The following is a 20108-nucleotide window of genomic DNA, read 5'->3' on the forward strand; positions in this document are numbered from 1 at the left end:
CTAGAGACGGGTTTTAAAGCGGGGGTTGGAGTAAGGGGAGGAGAAAGGACTGTGCTCTGCCGATTGGCCAGGCGCAAGTCTAGCAGAGTCTTAGACTTCCGGGAAGAAGCTCCTTGCCAAGCACGTGGCCAAGGTAAGATGGAGGACGTAGCCCTTACCCTGGGGCAAGATGGAGGGCGTAGCCTTTACCCTGGGGCAAGGTGGAGGGCCTAGCCCTCGCCCTTTCAGTTGTAAGTCACAGATACTCAAACTGAACTAGTTTAGCAAAAAACAATAACGACGAAAAACAGGGGCAGAAAGAGAATATTGGGGACTAGCTATAATTGTAAGAAATATTAATCATGCTCTGTTAACCGTGATTGTTCTGTTCTGGTTAGAGAAAGCCCACTCTAACCTGGCTGAGAGTTGTATGCCCTGGGGCATGGGAGTTCACAACAGAATGCAGTCAGTCCCTCCTCCTTTCCCAAGAGCTGCCAATCATTATGGAAAGACTTACAACCTCATGGCTGAAACAATCTAGTCCTGGAGGCACATACCCTTTAAAACCCCTGCAACCCTTACTTCCTGTAATCTGGTCCTGGAGGTGCCCAGAGGCAACCACCTTCTGCGACCCTCCCCCAGCCTACATTGCCTGTAACCTAAAACCGTTATACCTTGCCTCTTCCCCATGCCTATAATTTTAACTTTCCCACGTAACCTTTGCCCTTCTACCCAATATAAACATCTGGCTTAAGGGGAGGGGCGGAGCCAAATTTTGTGGATGACCTGCTGCTCTCCCATACTGTTGGCATTATTGGAATAAATGCTCATATATGATTCAACCCTGTCTCTGCTTAACTGGCTCAAGTATAGATAGGCAGCCTGGTCCATTGGTTACAAAACAACAAAAATAATTTATTGGGAGGATATTGGGATATCCCACTGAATCTCTCAAAAAGTTGAACCAACCACTCTAGATTGCTTCACTGGGCAGAAAACAAGGTCTCCAATTATCCAAATGATGTACAGTAGACTGTCAGACTTCACTCAATAAACACTGCTGAGACTAAAAGACTCAGAGAAATATGCTTCAGTTCTCTGTGGCCAGAACACACACTGGGTGTCTGGGACAGTACATAGAGTAGGAATTTAGGGTGAGCCTGGCAGCCACCCCTACGAGGTTATGTCTCTCGTGGTATACTTCTGGAGTCCTTCATACCAGGTCTGAAGGACCCTACATTATTATAAAGTCATCAGGCTTAAAAAAATGTATATCCTAATCAAAAAATAAAAATAAATAAAAAAGAGTAGCAATTTAGTTATGCACACAGCTAATTAAGTAAATAAGGGATTTGATTTACATGGGTTAAATTGCTCTGGCTCTGAGCTCATTCTTCTGTAGGAACTGTCTTCCCTTCTCTCAAACACAACTGTCCCATGTGCAGACCAAGATAAGAAGGCAACTTGCTTTCTTTCGTCCCCCCCACCCCCAGACTTCTGGTATCAGACATGCTCTGAGACTTGGCTACACACTTGTGATTTCAGAGAATTTTAAATCACATAAACACAAATGCCCTGATTTCTAGACACATTTATTTATTTCTTTATGAAGAGTTTAATTAAGAAAAGTGAGAAAAAATGATCTACATATCCTCCCAGAAAGTTGAAATTTAACATAGTTAAGTGTAAATCAAGGAGCTTCAAAAACCTCCCACACTCTTTCTTCAACATTATATTTATAGACCATCTCATGTAAGAATCTGACAATAAATAAAATTCTAAAGGCTAATGTATTATGGTTCTATCTCAGCCAAATGTCCTCTTCCTGTTTCCCAATTTCCTAAGTGACAGACAAACAAACAAACAAACTCTATTTACCTTTGGGTTTCATGAATTCATCCTGAGTTTAAGGTTGTGTATATGTTTAATTTTCTAAGAAAGACTGGTGAAGAACAACTCATCAAGTTATATAAACTAATTAAGGAGCATGGATTCCCATTTGATTGTAATCAACTAATTAACTAATATGTGTTATCTGTATTCTAAGATTTGATTGCCTTTATTTTATTAGATAATCAAAATCAATTTCTGGGAGATGTCACCTTAACCAAGGCTATTCAGTAAGAAAATGCTGGAGTAATTTAAACAAAATCTACTCATCTCATATATATCACTTTTTCCACCATGCTGAATATTGGCCCAAATCACATATCTACTTAAGAATAAATCCTTAAAACATGATGACACCTTTTCTTCAAATGCCACTACTAGCTTACTTTGTGTCATAGCAGAAGATCTGAAAATATAACTTATCCTTGAAACTGGAAGAAATGTTTCAGATCAGTAATGGCAACTGATTTCTCCCCTAATTATCAAAGGTTCATCAAATATCTTAGCTCAGGTCTTTAACTGGATTCATTATAGAGGCAATAGCTTCTAATGCTACATATAATACTGGTCTGTTAATAGATGCCAAGCATTTAGAAATGCATGCATATCACACACCACTAAGAAAACACTTCTAACAGGTATAAGAAATCTGTATATGCAAGGTATAGAAAAAGCAGGCTTACAGCTGTTCATATGGAAAATAATAAAATAATTAATAAATAAGAATATAAGAATAAACTCTATGCTTCATGTACTCACAACTAACTATAAACCTACTTTGGTCCCATCCTATATTTAAACTTTACCAATATTAAAAAACGAGTTGTAAAACTTATATCTAGTGATGGAATACTAATAAGCAGATTTCACTTAACAAGGTGAATGCCAGACTCAAAAATATTTAATATTTGGAGGACACCTGAGTTCATTTAGTTACCTTCTATCTAATGTGAGTCCTTGATAATTTTCATTCAGATTCTCCTTATTTAATTCTAATGACTACAAATTCATTTTTTCTTTCTTTAAATTTATGGGCAGTTTTGGTTTTGAGGGGGGGATGGAATGGGGAAAAGTTAGGTAACACTAAGCACATATCCTTCCCAACTCATTTTGATGTTCTAGTTTCATAACCTAGGGAGAAAAAAAATTATATTTTGTAGTATGATGTGGAAAGGCATGAATGAAGTTGGCAGCAAAGGCCCCACCCAGCACCACCCTGAGCTGCAAGGATCACAAATCAGCACAGGTACAGGTAGCCATTGCACATTTCGTGTGCCACCACCCCCTGGTTAAAGCCTTCTGTTGATCATTGATTGTTAGTGGATTCCCTGAAGAGAAAGCAGTAACCAGCTATACTTTTTGGTACTTTCCTAAATTTGTCACTTGCCAGCATCTTTGAGAACATTTCTTTCACTTTTGAAAATTTCCACCTTTTGAACCCATCCCCAAAGTGGACTTCCAATACACTGGCCATCGCCCTTAGCAATATGAACCCCAAACCTGACTATTTGGACATTCCAAATTATTTTGTACTTATCTAAGTCTTTCAATTATTTCATTTCTGCTTGAAGCTGCCTAAGTTTGCAACTAAGAATCTTCCTGACACAAATCTGAAACCTGCCTCTCCCTAAGTTTGCTCCTTTATCCTACCTAATTCCCTTCTCAGTTGTCTAATAGCTGACCAATAGAAGTTTACTCCTTTTCCATAGTGAATATTTAGAGATATCTTCTCTAGCTTTCCTTCCCATCCTACCCATCTATCCCACCTTACCATCACAATTTGCACACCAAATATCATTGGTTATTCTATCTGAAACTTATATAGGATGGGACAAAAGTAGGTTTACAGTTGTGAGTATATGATAGTTTTTTCTTATAGTATCACTTATTAATTATTGTTTTATTTTCCATACAAACAACCATAAACCTATTTCTGCCCCGCCCTGTATAATTTGTCTTCTAAACTCTTCAGAGGCATGGGTAGGCTGAACCAAGAATACTGAGGCTTATAACAACTCACATTAGGGAGCTTATTTTGTCTGCAATGTAAATATACTGATAGAGACTTTTAATGTAATGTTTCAATTTTTTAAAAAATATATTAATTTGCCATAGGATTTTTGGCATGTTTCCTTTGGCTCTGGTTTAGCAGTCCATTTCAAAAAATTACCTCAGCCCACTATGATGGCTATAACAAAAGAGACAGACAACAAGTATTGGCAAAGATGTGAAGAAACTGGAACTCTCATAGGTGCAGCATGTTTGCAAAACAGTTTGGCAGTTCCTCAAAATGTGAAGCCCATATGATCACATGACCTAGCATTTCTACTGCTAGGTCTCTATCAAAAGGAAATAAAACATATGTCCACACAAAAACTTGTACACAATTATTCATGATGACATTATTCCCAACAACCCCAAAGTAGAAAAAAACCCAAAAGGCCATCAAGAGATGAATGGGTAAATGAAATGAGATATAGCAATATAATGGCATATTATTTGGAAATAAAAAGGAATGAACTAATGATGCCTACTACCACATGGATGAACCCTGAGGCATTATGTATGATAAGTGAAAAGGGCCATTCACAGATATATTTAAAATTTAATTGATATATAATGGCCGCCTAATGAAAATCTATAGAAACACAAAATATATTAGTTGTTTCCTAGGGCTGTGGGGTTTGAGTAGAATGGGAAGAGACTGTTAATGGGCACAGAGTTTGTCTTTGAGAGGATAAAAGTTTTCAAAATTAGATCATGGTGATGGATGCACAACTCTGTGAATATACTGGAAACCATTGAATGGGATGAACTGTATAATATGTGAGTTCTACTTCAATAAGCTGGTTTTGAAAGTTACCTCAGGATGTGTAGAATCATGAGATTTAGTAGTAGAGAAAACTATAGGGATGGTCTAATACAACAGACTTTTATTATTTTGTTTTTTGTTTTGGTTAATCCTCACCTAAGGATATTTTCTCCATTGCTTTTTTTTTTTTTTTAGAGAGAGAGAGCAGAAGACAGGGAAAGAGACAGAGAGAAACATCCATGTGAGAGAGACACATTGATTTATTGTCTCCCGCACATGCCTAACCAGGCCTGGGGATCAAGCCTGAAACCAAGGTATGTGCCCTTGACCAGAATCAAACCCAGGACCCATTAGTCTACAGACTGATGCTCTATCTACTGAGCCAAACTGGCTAGGACCGACTGACTTTTATAAACAAGGAAAAATGAGTAAATCAGTTATCAACTTCTATACAGAAAATTACCTGAAAACTTACTGCTTACAACTATAATAACTGTTTATTTTTGTCATCAGTATACAAATAACAGTGAGAACAGATTGCCTTTCCTCCAAATGACATCAGTTGTGGCCACTTGACCAGAGGCTCAACTGAAGATGGCTCATTGGAAATGCTAGCAAGTTGGTGCTGGTGTCAGCCAGGAATACAGATGGTGCTGTGTATGCACTCAAAAATATAAATAAAGTAAAAATAAGAAAAAAAAATCCAAAATACAAGGGAAATACAAAATAAGCAAATAATAAGCAAATAGTTGGATCGCTCAATACTTGGGGAAACAGTATGTTTTCAAAGGGTAGTTTAAAATTATTAAAAAATATAATCAACAAATATTTGGCATAATTGCATATAAACAAAAAGGACTGGGTATTTGTGTGTTTTTATGTGAAGTTGATGATTCATGTGCTAACATGGTAATTGTTTATTTTTTTTCCCTTTTGCTGAAATAAGGCATGCAGTCTAGTTTGAGGACAAAGACAATCACCTATATATTTTATTAATGAAGAATAGGTTTAAGTTAATGTACCTAATTTTAAGCTGAAAATATCTCATTCCAACCAATTAAATGAGTTTCGATTCAGGTTGTTTACAGAGGAAATTGTAGTTCCAGGGACCTGGGATTCATCAATGTAAATGGGTTAATTCTGAACCATGTGAAGGTAGCTCACAGGGTTGACAGAGATCCAATACAACTATTTAAAAAAGGGCAAAAGAACATAATCAATATAACAGTGAAGACGAGACCCTTGTTCCACACAACTAAGCCAAGGATTTTTATCACAATTTAGTAAGACATTTACTTTTGAGCTAAAATAGAATAGGAAAACACACTAAATTAATTTATAAACTCATACCCTCAATACAAATATATGGAAATATTTTTTGTGTCTGGAGCTGCTCTGGAGGCTGGCAACCAAATGTTAGGAGGCTCCCTTGGCCATAACCCTACTCCATAAATAATTCAATAAAGTCAGGTGTTTTTCAGAAAATGATGTAGTTGTTAATTATTATTAATATTAACAGCAGTGTTATATACCTAGCACTAAAACATTTCATTTCTATTAAATCAAGTCACAACAGTGAGGGAAAGGTTTTCAGTATCAGGTTTCCATACAATCCAGAAAAGCTCCCAGTCTGGTCATTTCTTATCTTGGGTCCCCATAAAAGTTGAGTCATCATATAACTACATCATTATTAAAGTTGAGTTGTTGGAAGGTGTTTCAGTAGAGGTTTGAAAACTTGTTCCTGATATAAACAGAATTCCAAAAATACAGATATTACACTCTAGATTATTAATAGTAATGTATTCCAAGAAAACAGAAACACCAATCAGAAAAGATATATGCACACCTATGTTCATAGCAGCACAATTTACAATAGCTAAGATTTGGAAACAGCCTAAGTACCCATCAGCAGACGAGTGGATTAGAAAACTGTGGTATGTCTATACAATGGAATACTACGATGCTGTTAAAAAAAGGAATTCTTACCATTTTCAACAGCATGGATGGAACTGGAGAGCATTATGCTAAGCAAAATAAGCCAGTCAGAGAAAGAATATCACAGGATCTCACTCATTTGTGGAAAATAATGAACAACATAAACTGATGAACAAAAATAAAACAGTTATAGAAGCATCGAACAGACTGTCCAACCTATGTGGGAAGTCAGGGGGTAAGGGGGTAAACGATCAATCAAAGGACTTGTATGCATGCAGATGAGCATAACCAATGGACACAGATGGGGGGGCAGGGGAGAGTGGAGGAAGGGCATGTGCTAGGGGATGGGGGTGGCTGGGGAGAAGTCAATGGGGGGGGGAGGAGACTTATGTAATACTTTAAACAATAAAGAATTTAAATTAAAAAAAAATAAACAAGCAAAAACATTTAAAAAAGAAATAAACTTTAAATATAAGAACACAAACAAAAATAGATACAGAGACAGAGCAGCCTCAAACAGACTATCAAACTACATCGGGAAGGCCGGGGAGGGTTGGGGGGCAGGAGGTGGGGGGATAGAGATCAACCGAAGGACTTGTATGCATGCATATAAGCATAACCAATGGACATAAGACACTGGGGGGTAGAGGAGGCCAGGGTATTGTCAAGGGCGGGGAAAAAAAGGAGACATATGTAATACTCTTTGTAATACTTTAAGCAATAAAACAATTTTTAAAAAAAAAGAACACAGAAAAGAAAAAAAAGAATAAGTTGCCTCTGGCCTTTGACAGGAGGTCTACAGCAGGCAATTTCAGGTCCCTGACAAGTAATGCAGTGCATGGTACTATTTATGAAAAGTGTCTGAGTGAGCTAATAGGTGGATTGGATGCAAAGCAGATGTTTTGTTTTTATGGGGGCTTCTCCTCTGTTCAGGCAGTGGGTGTGGGTACAGGCCAACAGGGCTACAACTGTACTTCAAAAACTGCAAATCAACTCAGACTTAAACACCTTGAACTGAGATCTCAGAATTCTACTTCCCAGAGCAGAAGAGATGGCAAATCTCAAAATGTGCATGGGATTGCTTGTACTTGCCTAAAACAATGAGGGAATCATCTTGGATGAACTATTTTGTAATTCTAAGTTTTAATTATGTACATAACTTCCTCATCCCGCAGACCTTACAGGACATGTAAGCTTCAGGAGGCATCCCCAGGTAACTACATATGGACTTGGTGAATGGATCTATTTAGTATTGGCTACTTTAAATGCTGAAGAATACATCTCAAAGGTTATATTTGTTAGTTTTGGTCTTATTCATACTGTGGCTCTTCTCCTAATAACTAGGCAAGGGGTCCAGCTGCTTCCAGAGGCCTTGAGTAGAATGTGAAAGTCAGGACTTGTCATTAGTCAAAAAGGAGGGTTTTGGCCTTCACTCTTCTATGGAAGCGGTCCGTATAGCTAGCTCCTTTAGAGCCCATGGTTTGGATCTGCACATTCCTTTAATGACAGCAGCTGAGTGATAGCAACTTAAACATGATCGATGGGCTGCCTGGGGCTTGTTTACCTGTGCCCCTGATGTAGGCTAGAGATAACTTCCACCTAAGCCACTGCCTCTCAGAAACAGGAATGTTGGAGAAAAGCAATGCTGTGGTTTAACCCACAGAACTCCCTTCCTACCCTGTCTTCTCTGCAGAGATTCACAATGAGGTATCTAAGTTCCTTGAATTCATTTTGTTTGGACTCCCATTAACAATTCCTTCAGACTCCAAAAATATAAGGCAGATCAAATTGGTGTGAAATTACACACCTTCCTTTTCTTAGTTAAATAAGACTTAGGCAGGCAGGGGAACCATTAAACTTGAAATCAGCAAAACCTTTCTCTTATAAAAGGATAAGACAGTAAATGTATCATAAACCATTTTATATATAAACTAGAGGCCCAATGCACAACATTCGTGCAAGAGTAGGCCTTCCTTCCCCCGGCTGCCGGCACTGGCTTCCCTCTAGCACCCGGAACCTGGGCTTCCCTTGCAGCCCCGGCTTCATCCAGAAGGTCATCCAGAAGGATGCCCAAAGGACGTCCAGTCTAATTAGCATATTATGATTTTATTACTATAGATTATGAGACAATGTAACATAATGAAAAGAGCACTGGATTCAGAGTAAAACCATCTAACTTTTCATTTCAATTGTACAACAATTTACTACGTGGCTTTAGGTAGGAAAACTGAATATATTTTTTTAAATTATCAAACTCTTGATCATAAATAGAAAATATTACCTATATTTTCTATTTTATAGATATTCATAATGTATTTTGAAAAGAATATAAATTGTAAATAAATTTAATATGTATACTTTAAAAATGTTTTTGCTATTCTGAGATACTATTTAACATCATTTCTTCTTCTATGATAATTCCTAAAATACTTGGTTTAGTTTCTCTGAATATTGAACATGTTTTCCCCATTTACTCCTTCTAGAATATTCTGTCTGTTAATTTCCTACTTTGTAAACCCTATGTAGGGCACTGACTGTTACACCCAGGATCTCCTGCTTCATAGGTCCTGCCTGTGGCTCCCAGTAATTAAGTAGGACATATTTTCCCAGTGAGTTTGTAAGGGTCTTTAAAACTCTTTCTCAAAACTTTGCCCCAGGCAGCTCCTGTCAAAGTAGACCCAATGATTTATGTACCAGAAAGCATGACATGTCTTTTTTTTTCTCATTTTGAGAAAACTGAATCAACCTAAGTGATCAACAAAGATAGAAAAGTTAAATAACATTGTAATATTAAGTAATTCACAGTGAATCACAGTTCACAGCCATTAGGAAAATGTTTACAAATAATATTTAATGATATGAAGAACTACTCTTAAAATAATGTTAACTATATCAAGTATAAATATTTATAAAGCAAAATATAACATTGTACAAATAATTATATAGTTGCATAAATCTTAGAAGGAAAGCTCCCTAAATCTTTGCAACAACCTCTAGTTGCAGTAATATTCTAAATAAACTTTTCAACTTAATTCCTCCCTGAGTTTTTAAACTTTTCTACAATGTGCATGAATTATTTTATAATGGGAAATTCATTAAAATATTAAAATATCACATTTAAAATAATGTGATTTCACATAAAAACATCTAACAAATAATTCTAATGATACATGTGAATGAAGCATTAGAAATACACCATAATGTCATGTTACAAGCCATACATACTAAAAGCTTATCTTCTAATTTAGCATATGAAAGCTTAGTCCATTTATATTTTCCCCATCATAGCCTCTAGAAAAAATACCTTCAAAGGGGAGAGAGCAGACAGGAAATAAATTAATACTTAGAAGAGAGTTTGGGCTGATTATAAAGATAGATTAAAGCATATGTGTCTTGAGTTACACACTAAAATTTTAAGGGGAAAATTATGTTTTAGGAGAAAAGTCAAAATAACTTACCAGCAAGAATAGAATACACATAAGGGAGCATGGTGGTGGGGGCTGCGAAAGAAGATTATCCACTCCCAGAATTACTCACTCATGACTGAACTCTTAAATTAATTCTTATACAAGTGGTTTATGATCCTTGTTTTTCCTTGATCTCTAGTCCCTACCATTATTTTTGTGATGAAAAAGATCCATAAAGAAACAGACTCACATCAAGCCTAGTAAGACTCATCAGTCTTTCCTTCCTACTCTGAACTCCGGAATTCGACATAAGCCCTGGTCTTTCTTTGCCCTGCTGGAAGTATGAACACCCAATGTGGTCAGTCTACCCCTGCCTGCCATTCTGTGTGTAGGATATTCACAAGGCTTTCTGATATTTTCTGACTCTGGGCTCTGCCCCTTCCTTGATATGAGCTACACCATTAACTAGAACCTGGTTCCACAGCTTCTGGCTGAGTTCTACCTTGTGCCTTCCTATCTCAATCCGTCTTGAAACCAACAATGACTGATCCTAATGCAGTCTATGTTCTATAATAAAAATTCAGGAAAATTATGTTTTTCTTAAAATATTTTCTTTCTTTTTTTTTTTTTTTTTACTTTTTTAAACTACGTTTTTATTGATTTCAGAGAGAGGAAGGGAGAGGGAGAGAGAGAAAAATCAATGATGAGAGAGAATCATCGATTGTCTGCCTCCTGTATACCGCCAACTGGGGATGGAGCCCACAACCCGGGCATGTGCCTTGACCGGGAATCGAACTGTGACCTCCTGGCTCATAGGTTGCCGCTCAACCACTGAGGAACACTGGCCGGGCTCGACCATCTCCTGACACTCCTGCCTGCTGAATCCTGTCCTAGGCCACCAGAACACCTTACAGAACCCCTCCTGGATCTGTTTGAATCCACGCATCTTGGAATCAGTGATGTGACACCTGGGAGGTCCCAAAGAAGAGTTCAAGAGTCCTCCTCGTCCACCACCCAGAGACCTGCACTCAGAGAATTGCCTTATATTTGCTTGTTCCCTCCCTTCTTGCTCCACATCTAGACCTTTAGCCCTTTCGATCTGTCTCTGAGACACGCAGAACTCACACTGAATGATGTGGCTCTCCCTTCCCAGGCAAGCAAATGGAGTTAGCTCTTTCTTCAATTGGCATTTAGCGATCTTTGTTTCTTACTATCTAACACCCCATAGCCTGGTTACATTTAAGTGGTGACCTGGTTAATGTAATTGATCCTAAGGTATGAATGACTGGGAGTACTGGCATGTTGTTGGGGTCCAACCCCAACGGGTCCAGGGATCCCCAAAGGTGTGGACGGAGTCGGCGAAGAATGAATGACATGGAAACTGGTTTCAGTTCATCAGCATAGCGAGGTTCTCCCTCCAGGATCTCCAGCGAAGTTCTGGTCAGGATCTCCAACTAAGTTCTGGTGCCATGATCTCTCGCTAGGTTCTGTCTCTAGGTCCTGTCTCTAGGTTCTGTGTAGGAGCTCCAGCCAAGTCCTGTATCTAGGTTCTCTTCTTAAAATATTTTCAATGGGCATGTGACTTGAAACAAGGTGAAAGATCATCAATTAAGTAATTCTCATTATAATTTTGATATACAAAGAAACCTCAACTGTGGCATTGTGATATGTATAATTCTTTTCTTCTCTGACTAAATGAATATAAAGTTCACTAGTCTTTGCTCATAATCAGTCTCTATCTTCTTGACCTTTCTTAAAGGTGTTTTAATTTCCTTTTTTTCATGGATGATAATTTTGCCATTACTTTTATAAGATGCTTTCCAAAATATACTCTGAAATTTGATTAATAGTTATAGGTCATTTTCCACATTCCATTATCAGAAACTATTGCTGCACATTATGGTAACACTAATAATGCTGAAAGATCTTACAGTGATATGTGGCACTGGAAGAATACTAATCAAGGAAGCAGTTTATAACGTGTTCCTTTCCAATAATATTCTTGTTATACAGAGCTAATGTGTTTTCACAATTATAAGTGTAGAAGCTAAATAAAAATAAAGGCATGCTAGCATCACATGAATCCATGTAAAAGATCAAGATTTCATTAGATTTTTAATGAGGCATCTATTTAAATGCTTACTACCTTCATTCATATGACATAGCCTATGTAAAGTGCTCTGTACAACAGTTTTGCCAATAGTGAAAGCTCAGCAAGGCCTTTACCCTTGCTTCCCTGTAGCAAATACAGTAATAAAAATGATTAAAAGCAAGAGAACTTCTGCTTTACCACCTAGCAATTACCAAAATCCTAAATAATGGTACTGAAAAGTTACTCTAAAATCAAGACTATGATTTACAATCTGTGTGGAATTTAAACAGCAAGAGAAATTACTGTAGAAATAGTGTGTCTGTGGTTATAAATGCTGTCAATTTTAAAGAATGTTTTTATCACCATAAATTATTTGCAGTTTGATCATTTAAGGACTAGAGAGTTTTCTTAAACTTTTATGTACAGATTTTAAAGAGTTTATGGCTCTTTTTATATATTTAGTTATAACTCCATTGATAACTACTTTAAGGTAAACTCTAAATCCATGTATCACCCAGAGGAAGCATAGTTCCAGGCGTACAGTAAGTAGACACCTGACTAACACAATTGAATAAATGCGATGAATAGACACATTTGCATATACTGGTACAGACCCAGACATTTGCTATGTAATCTATTCATGAATATACCTGGCTAGTAGAATTATTACAAACATTTGCCAAGCCATAATAATTTACAAAGGTCAATGAACTAGAGGAACTCTAAAGATTTTAAAAAAATGCCCCAGGATTTTTTTTAGCTTATGTATGAAGACCCCTTCGATGCTAACTTTGGAAGCACTGATGATCAGATGAAACATTGATCAACTGAAGGTAAAGAAATATTATTATGAAACAAGTATATTTTTCAGAGAGTCATGGTTTTTTTCCTAAGAATACAGTAAACATTTATTTAAGACAGTGGTTCTCAACCTTCTGGCCCTTTAAATACAGTTCTACATGTTGTGACCCAACCATAAAATTATTTTAGTTGCTACTTCATAACTGTAATGTTGCTACTGGTATGAATCGTGATGTAAATATCTGATATGCAGGATGGTCTTAGGCGACCCCTGTGAAAGGGTCATTCAACCGCCAAAGGGGTCGCGACCCACAGGTTGAGAACCGCTGATTTAAGATAAAATACAAAGACCAAAGCTATATAGCATGAGTTAATGCAAATTCTTGTCCAACATTATAACAATTTTTTAAAGAGTATAAACATACAAATGAAGACCAGGATGACTGTGCTCAGGCCAATCATGGGCAGATGTGTTTGTACTTCTCAGGGTCATGAGGCCACCTCGGGTCTCTCCACTGATGGGTGATTCAGCCTCAGCTCACTCTCTCTCATCACCACTGCTTTGTCACTATTCTTACATGGGCTTGCACATAGTCCACAAAAAGCTCTCTCTCTCATTTCTTGTTTTGATCTCATTTCCCAGAGGCATAACCCAGGTCTTGACATTAATTATAATTGCTTTTAAATTCTTGATTTCAAGCCCAAGGTTCTCAAGCTATTACCATCTGTATGCATTCACTTTGTGAATCCACCACCCCCATCCATTTTTCTGTCTTTATTCCCTTTCAATCAGTGTCATTCCAAGATCCATCATAATAATCACTCTTGCATCCTTCATCTTCACTGCCTCTACCTCTTCACCTTGGCTCAGACCAACACTACACAGACTGCAAGCCATCAGCCTACCTGCAACCATATCTGTGGCCTCTCTCCTGCTCTCACAAATGAATTATCGTTATTCCCTCCACTGTTGTACTGGATCCTGTTCACTTTCACCTACTCAGTGACTTTTCTCCTGAAATTATCAAACTGTTCCCCCTTTTCCCAAGCATCATTAATTTATCTTCTTGGTCATTGCCATCATCATAGGAATATTTCCCATCCTTAAAAATAAATCCCTCAACTTGTCTTACTCTTTAGCCTCCACATCTGTGATAAATGGTTATTAATCACCTTTGTCAGTTATTTATTCAAATAATATGACCGGGATATCACACACCCCACTTCTGTCCTCTCCTCCTCTTCTGGTGGAAGACATTCACTTACAGGACAGGAAATGGGGACCAGTTATCTCTCTCTTAAATCCCTATATGAGGAAAGACTTGGGAACAGTCAGAAATGAGATGGTCTGAAACACAGGAAATTACCCACAGGGTGTAGCAGAATTCATGGTTCTATTTATGTTGATATAAAAGTGTAAAATTTACCAGTTAAAAAGCAATCAAAACAGGAAATTAGAACAAAGGAAAAAATCAATGAAGAACTCTTCATTGAGCAATCCATAGCTGCTGAGTGCAAAGATACTAAGGTTTAAGTTACAAATATCTTAGTCATGCCATACAATGCTATGTGGGATGCATTTCATGACCTGGGGTTTGCATGACTTAAGTTTCATTATATAGTGATAAACTAGAATTTATTTCTATGCAGTTAACCTGCCTAAGAACTTGTGTACTTAGTCTCATTAACAACTTATTCCAATGACCTCTATCAGATAGTTTTCTTTTTTTTTTTTAATTTTTTTATTGCTTAAAGTATTACAAAGGGTATTACATATGTGTCCTTTTTTTCCCCGCCCTTGACAATCCCCTGGCCTCCCCTACCCCCCAGTGTCTTATGTCCATTGGTTATGCTTATATGCATGCATACAAGTCCTTTGGTTGATCTCTTACCTGCCCCCCCTCCTGCCCCCCCCCCCACCCTCCCCGGCCTTCCTGCTGTAGTTTAACAGTCTGTTCGAGGCAACTCTGCCTCTGTATCTATTATTGTTCAAAAGTTTATAATGGACTCTATTATCCATGAATGAGTGAGATCATGTGGTATTTTTCCTTCATTGACTGGCTTATTTCACTTAGCATAATGCTCTCCAGTTCCATCCATGCTGTTGCAAATGGTAAAAGTTCCTTATTTTTTACAGCAGCATAGTATTCCATCGTGTAGATGTAACAAAGTTTTCTAATCCATTCATCTATTGATGGGCACTTAGGCTGTTTCCAGATCTTAGCTATGGTGAATTGTGCTGCTATGAACATAGGGGTGCATATATCCTTTCTGATTGGTGTTTCTGGTTTCTTGGGATATATTCCTAGAAGTGGGATCACAGGGTCAAATGGGAGTTCCATTTCCAGTTTTTTGAGGAAACTCCATACTGTCTTCCATAGTGGCTGCACCAGTCTGCATTCCCACCACCAGTGCACAAGTGTTCCTTTTTCTCCACATCCTTTCCAGCACTTGTCCGTTTGTTGATTTGTTGATGATGGCCATTCTGACATGTGTGAGATGGTACCTCATTGTTGTTTTGATTTGCATCTCTCGGATGATTAGCGACTTTGAGCGTGTTTTCATATGTCTCTTGGCTTTCTGAATGTCCTCTTTTAAAAGGTGTCTATTTAGGTCCTTTGCCCATTTTTTTACTGGATTGTTTATCTTCCTTTTGTTAAGTTGTATGAGTTCCCTATAAATGTTGGAGATTAGGGCCTTATCAGATATAATGTTGGCAAATATGTTCTCCCATCAGATAGTTTTCTTTATATATACTTTTCCTTTATTACCCTTTATTGTGCTTTGCTTATATAAGTTGCTCTGTATGTTTAATGAATGAGCAAATCAACTATGTAACCTATTACATGGCAGTCAGCTCAGAATATATGTTTGCTATATTTCATATGAAGTATTTTACATAAAAGACATATATCATATTTTCAACTCTTCATCAATCAATATAATTTTATGTTTTTTCTATTGCAACTAATTTTACAGTAAATTCTCATATGCATAAACATCTTATGTTCTAGTTCACTCAGTTTTATAAAACATATCAGTCTAAGCTAGACTAATCAAAGGCTATTGAACATTTCAAATACTAATTCATAGGAAAATATCATTTTCAGAAATATAACAACAATGCACATTCCCATTTTTAATGAAAAATAACGTGAATTCCGTCAAACCTTAACCCTTGGCTCGCTTACAATATATATTACACTTTAATGTTTATTATTTGGTAGATTAAAGAAAATCATATTATTTTGAAATTTATGTCCCTGATTAGCACATTATGGTGAAAAATATTCATTGGTTACTTGCATTTTACTTCTGTGAATTGTCTGTTCATATTTTTTGCCTAGTTTTCTGTTCTTTCATTTATCTTTAATCAATACCGGAAATATTATTTTAATGATTTCAACACTTTGCCTATATTTGTGGCTCATATATTCTCTTGGCCCATTTTTCTACATTTTATGTTGAGTTTTTCCTTGTTATTATTTTTGGTATTCACTTTGCCAACTTGCAGCAATCATTCATGTGTGGTTTCTGAATTTCCTTTCATACTTAAAAGTTGCCTCCATCTGTAATTTATAAATTTTTCCCAATGTTTCTTCTACTGTGTTTATAGTTTATTTTATACAGTTACATTGCTTATTTTTGAGATTTATTTCTGTATATGTTTTGAGTTATGTTCTTTAATTTTCTTCCAGATGGTTAGCCAATTATGTTAACGCTATCTAAACTACTGCTTTGTACTAAAACAAAAATACTTCAAATACATATAACTCGAATACATATTTGAACCTGTTCTGAACCCGCAGCTATATCTTCTAGAGATCATTCTTTCTATATGTGGGCAGTTGGACACTACTATGATGAACATATTTGGTAAAGTGAAAATCTCTCTTATAAAAAATTTCCTTGGCCTCATATGTTTATACTTTCCATGTAATCTTTAATATATTCTGATCCAGTTTGCCAAAGAAATGAACCATTGGCCACCGCTTTTTAACCAGACTGTCTAAATGTTATATGCCAATTTGGGAGTGGGTAATGTGGTTATGATATTAAGCTTTCCTACACAGGATTATGGCATGACTTTTCATTTATTCTGAATCCCTTTATATCCTTTGACAAAATGTTATAGTTGTCATCAGACAGGTCTGGGATTTTTCTTGTTAAAGTTATGTATTGTGTTTTATATTTTGTCACTACTCTGAATTTACTGGCCTAGCAGGGCTTCCAAATCATACCAAAATAAGAAAGCATGGCATAATCCAACCATTACAAACAGTACCCTGTGTATGGAGACGAGTGGCATGAACCTTTGCTCACCTTTTCCATTGTTCCTTAAAAATAATCAGAAAACTCTCCCAGGTTGACACTTGAAAGTAAACTAATCAAGCAATACTGCCTAGGCCTCAAATCAAACTCCTGCTTACTGACTATTTTTACAAACTAGATTATCCAACCAAGCTATTTAACTTTTTTTTGTTTACCTACTTAGTTGCACACCCCCTGAACTGGTGGCACACTTTGGTTTTTTTTCTTCATTTTTTTAAAATCGTCATTTCCCATTGATTTGTAGAGAGAATGGAAAGAAGGAGTAAAGACAGAGAGAGAGAGAGACATCAATGTGAAAGAGACACATCAATTGGTTGGCTTTCGAAATTGGCTGGCTTCTGCACGAGTCCTGACCAGGGCCAGGAATTGAACCTGTAACCAAAGTATGTGTCCTTGACTGGGAATCAAACCCAAGACCCATCAGTTCATAGGCTATTATTTCAAGAATATCTGCCTGAATTATGGAAAAAAACATGGAGTCAAAAACAATTGTAATCATATCTTTATATTAATTTGATAATGAATGCCAACAATCCACTAGTAAATCATGAATTTTTTTTCCAAAGATCATTATTCCACAGGAAAGAACTTTTTGTTTAAATACTCCCATAAGTATAAGTGGAATGTCTCTACCTGTTCTTTGACCGAGGCAAGAATGGCAGAGGTGGTTTCTGTTTCTGAGCCATCCCCGTTGGAGGTGGTTAGGCCAGGACTCAGAGAGCTGGTTTTTTCTGAGGCTGACGAAGGCTGGTCGGGGACAGGCATAGCTCCTGCAATGCAAGAGGACACGCTCAATGCAATCTGATGTTGTCACTGTCAACAAACACAACTATCAGGCAACTCTAAGCCATATACTTTGGCAAAATGAAAATTATGAACTAGAGAGAAAACCAGTAACAAAATGGCAGAAGGGGAAACAAATAAATAAAACAGTTTCTCCTATAGCAACCCCAACCAAATTCCACAATACATGCACAACTTTGTGTTTCATCTTTGAGATAAGTGGGGGAAGGAAAATGGAAAATAAGATTACAAGAAAGAGTAAAGATATAAAGAAATATTGAGTTTAAAAGGAAGCTAGTCGAACCACCTTTACATATCTGTTAGGTAAATTTATTACTTGGGCATTGGTACATTTCCACCTAAAAAGAAACTATGTTAAGTTCCCCTTTCTACAGAAATCACAGAAAGAAATGGTTAATAATTTATAAATAATTAAGAAATAGCACAATTTACATAAGAAATTTAGTTGGCTTTGTAAAATATAGTAAATAACTAGCCCACTCCACAAATATTTACCAAGTTCTTACTCTGTGCAAACAAAGCTCCTTAAATTGGCAAAGCTCATTTGCCACAGTTTGTTTTGTCTGAGTTCATATATGAAAGAAAGGAGAAACTCATAACATCAACCCGGTTCATAAATGAACACACATGCACAGGTTAAACTAATATTGTATTCCATTGCATTTGTCTTAAACAAATGAATAAGACCAAAATAATTGTTACATATGTTATCTAGCAATGCTCATCAGTATAGGAAATAATAATTAACTGAAAACATTTTTTGTTTTGTTTTCTTTTTTAAAATATATTTTTATTGATCTCAGAGAGGAAGGGAGAGGGAAAGAGAGAGAAACATCAATGATGAGAGAGAATCATTGATCAGCTGCCTCCTGCACACCCCCCTACTGGGGGTGGAGCCTGCAACCAGGGCATGTGCCCTTGACCGGAATCGAACCCGGGACCTTTCAGTCCAAAGGCCGAAGCTCTATACACTGAGCCAAACCAGCTAGGCCTATTTTGTTTTCTTAAATATATTTTTATTGATTTCAGAAAAGAAGGGAGAGAGAGATAGAAATGCCAATGATGAGAGAGAAACACTGATCATCTGCCCCCTGCATATCCCCTACTGGGGATCGAGCCTGCAACCTGGGCATGTGTCCTGACCAGGAATCGAACCTTGACCTCCTGGTTCATAGGTCAATGCTCAACCACTGAGACATGCTGGCCGGGCAACTGACAACATTTTTTTAACGAGGCATTACAAAATCATCCACACTAATAAAAGAGATACATGGTAATTAGCATACGACCGCTACCCTTCCCATTGGCTAATCAGCATATCCTTATGCAAATTAACTGTCAGCCAAGATGGCGGCCGGCAGCCAGGCAGCTGGAAGCGAGCAGGGAGGCTTGCTTGCTTCAGTGACTGCGGACTTCAACGTTCCTCGCCTGACTTGCCGGCCTCTCAGCTGCAACTCTAAGCAACTATGTACTATGTTGCAAATAAGAAGCTAAACAAAACCCCAGAAACCGGCTTTCATTCAGCCGAGGACCGCAACAATGTATCGATGTTTTCAGTAGCGAGGCCTCAGAGCTAAAGCTGGCCCAGAATAAAAAAAAAAAGGAAAAAAGGAGCGGTTGGGAGCTTCAGTCACCTGCTTCCAGAAAACAGCCCTCAGCCCCTCACCCAGACTGGCCAGGCACCCCAGTGGGGACCCCCACCCTGATCCAGGACACCCTTCAGGGCAAACCAGCCAGCCCCTACCCATGCACCAGGCCTCTATCCTATATAGTAAAAGGGTAATATGCCTCCCGGCACCGGGATCAGCGAAGCAGCCAGGCTCCCGGCACCGGGATCAGCGGAGCAGCGAGGCTCCTGGCACCAGGATCAGCATGACAGGGGGCAGCGCCCAAACCCCCTGATCAGCCCTGCTCTATGCCTGATAGGGGGGAGCTCCCCAATAACCTGATCGCCCTGTGGCTCTGTGTGTGACAGGGGGCAGGGCCACAACCTCTCTATCAGCCCTGCTCTGTTCGTGACAGGGGAAGGTGCCCCAACCCCCTGATCAGCCCTGCT

At 37.8% G+C, this 20108-nt stretch overlaps 1 protein-coding gene across 6 annotated transcripts in view; it reads right to left on the reverse strand.

Moving 5' to 3' along the window:
* Positions 1 to 20108, reverse strand: part of CTNND2 (catenin delta 2) — a 760996-nt gene that overhangs the window by 605655 nt on the left and 135233 nt on the right. For 4 of the 6 annotated variants that reach the window (XM_070411899.1, XM_070411900.1, XM_070411901.1 and 1 more), the window contains exon 2: positions 17882 to 18018. The exons of 1 other annotated variant lie outside the window; for it this stretch is intronic. In XM_070411899.1, coding sequence (XP_070268000.1) covers positions 17882 to 18018 — 137 coding nt within the window. Of the gene's footprint in view, positions 1 to 17881; positions 18019 to 20108 lie in introns of those variants that run through there. One more of the 6 variants, XM_070411903.1, reaches the window with a different exon arrangement.

This window comes from Myotis yumanensis, unplaced genomic scaffold (assembly GCF_028538775.1).
Source record: "Myotis yumanensis isolate MYYU_CA2020_CCGP unplaced genomic scaffold, mMyoYum1.0.hap1 SCAF_4, whole genome shotgun sequence".
NCBI classification, from domain to species: Eukaryota; Metazoa; Chordata; class Mammalia; order Chiroptera; family Vespertilionidae; genus Myotis; species Myotis yumanensis.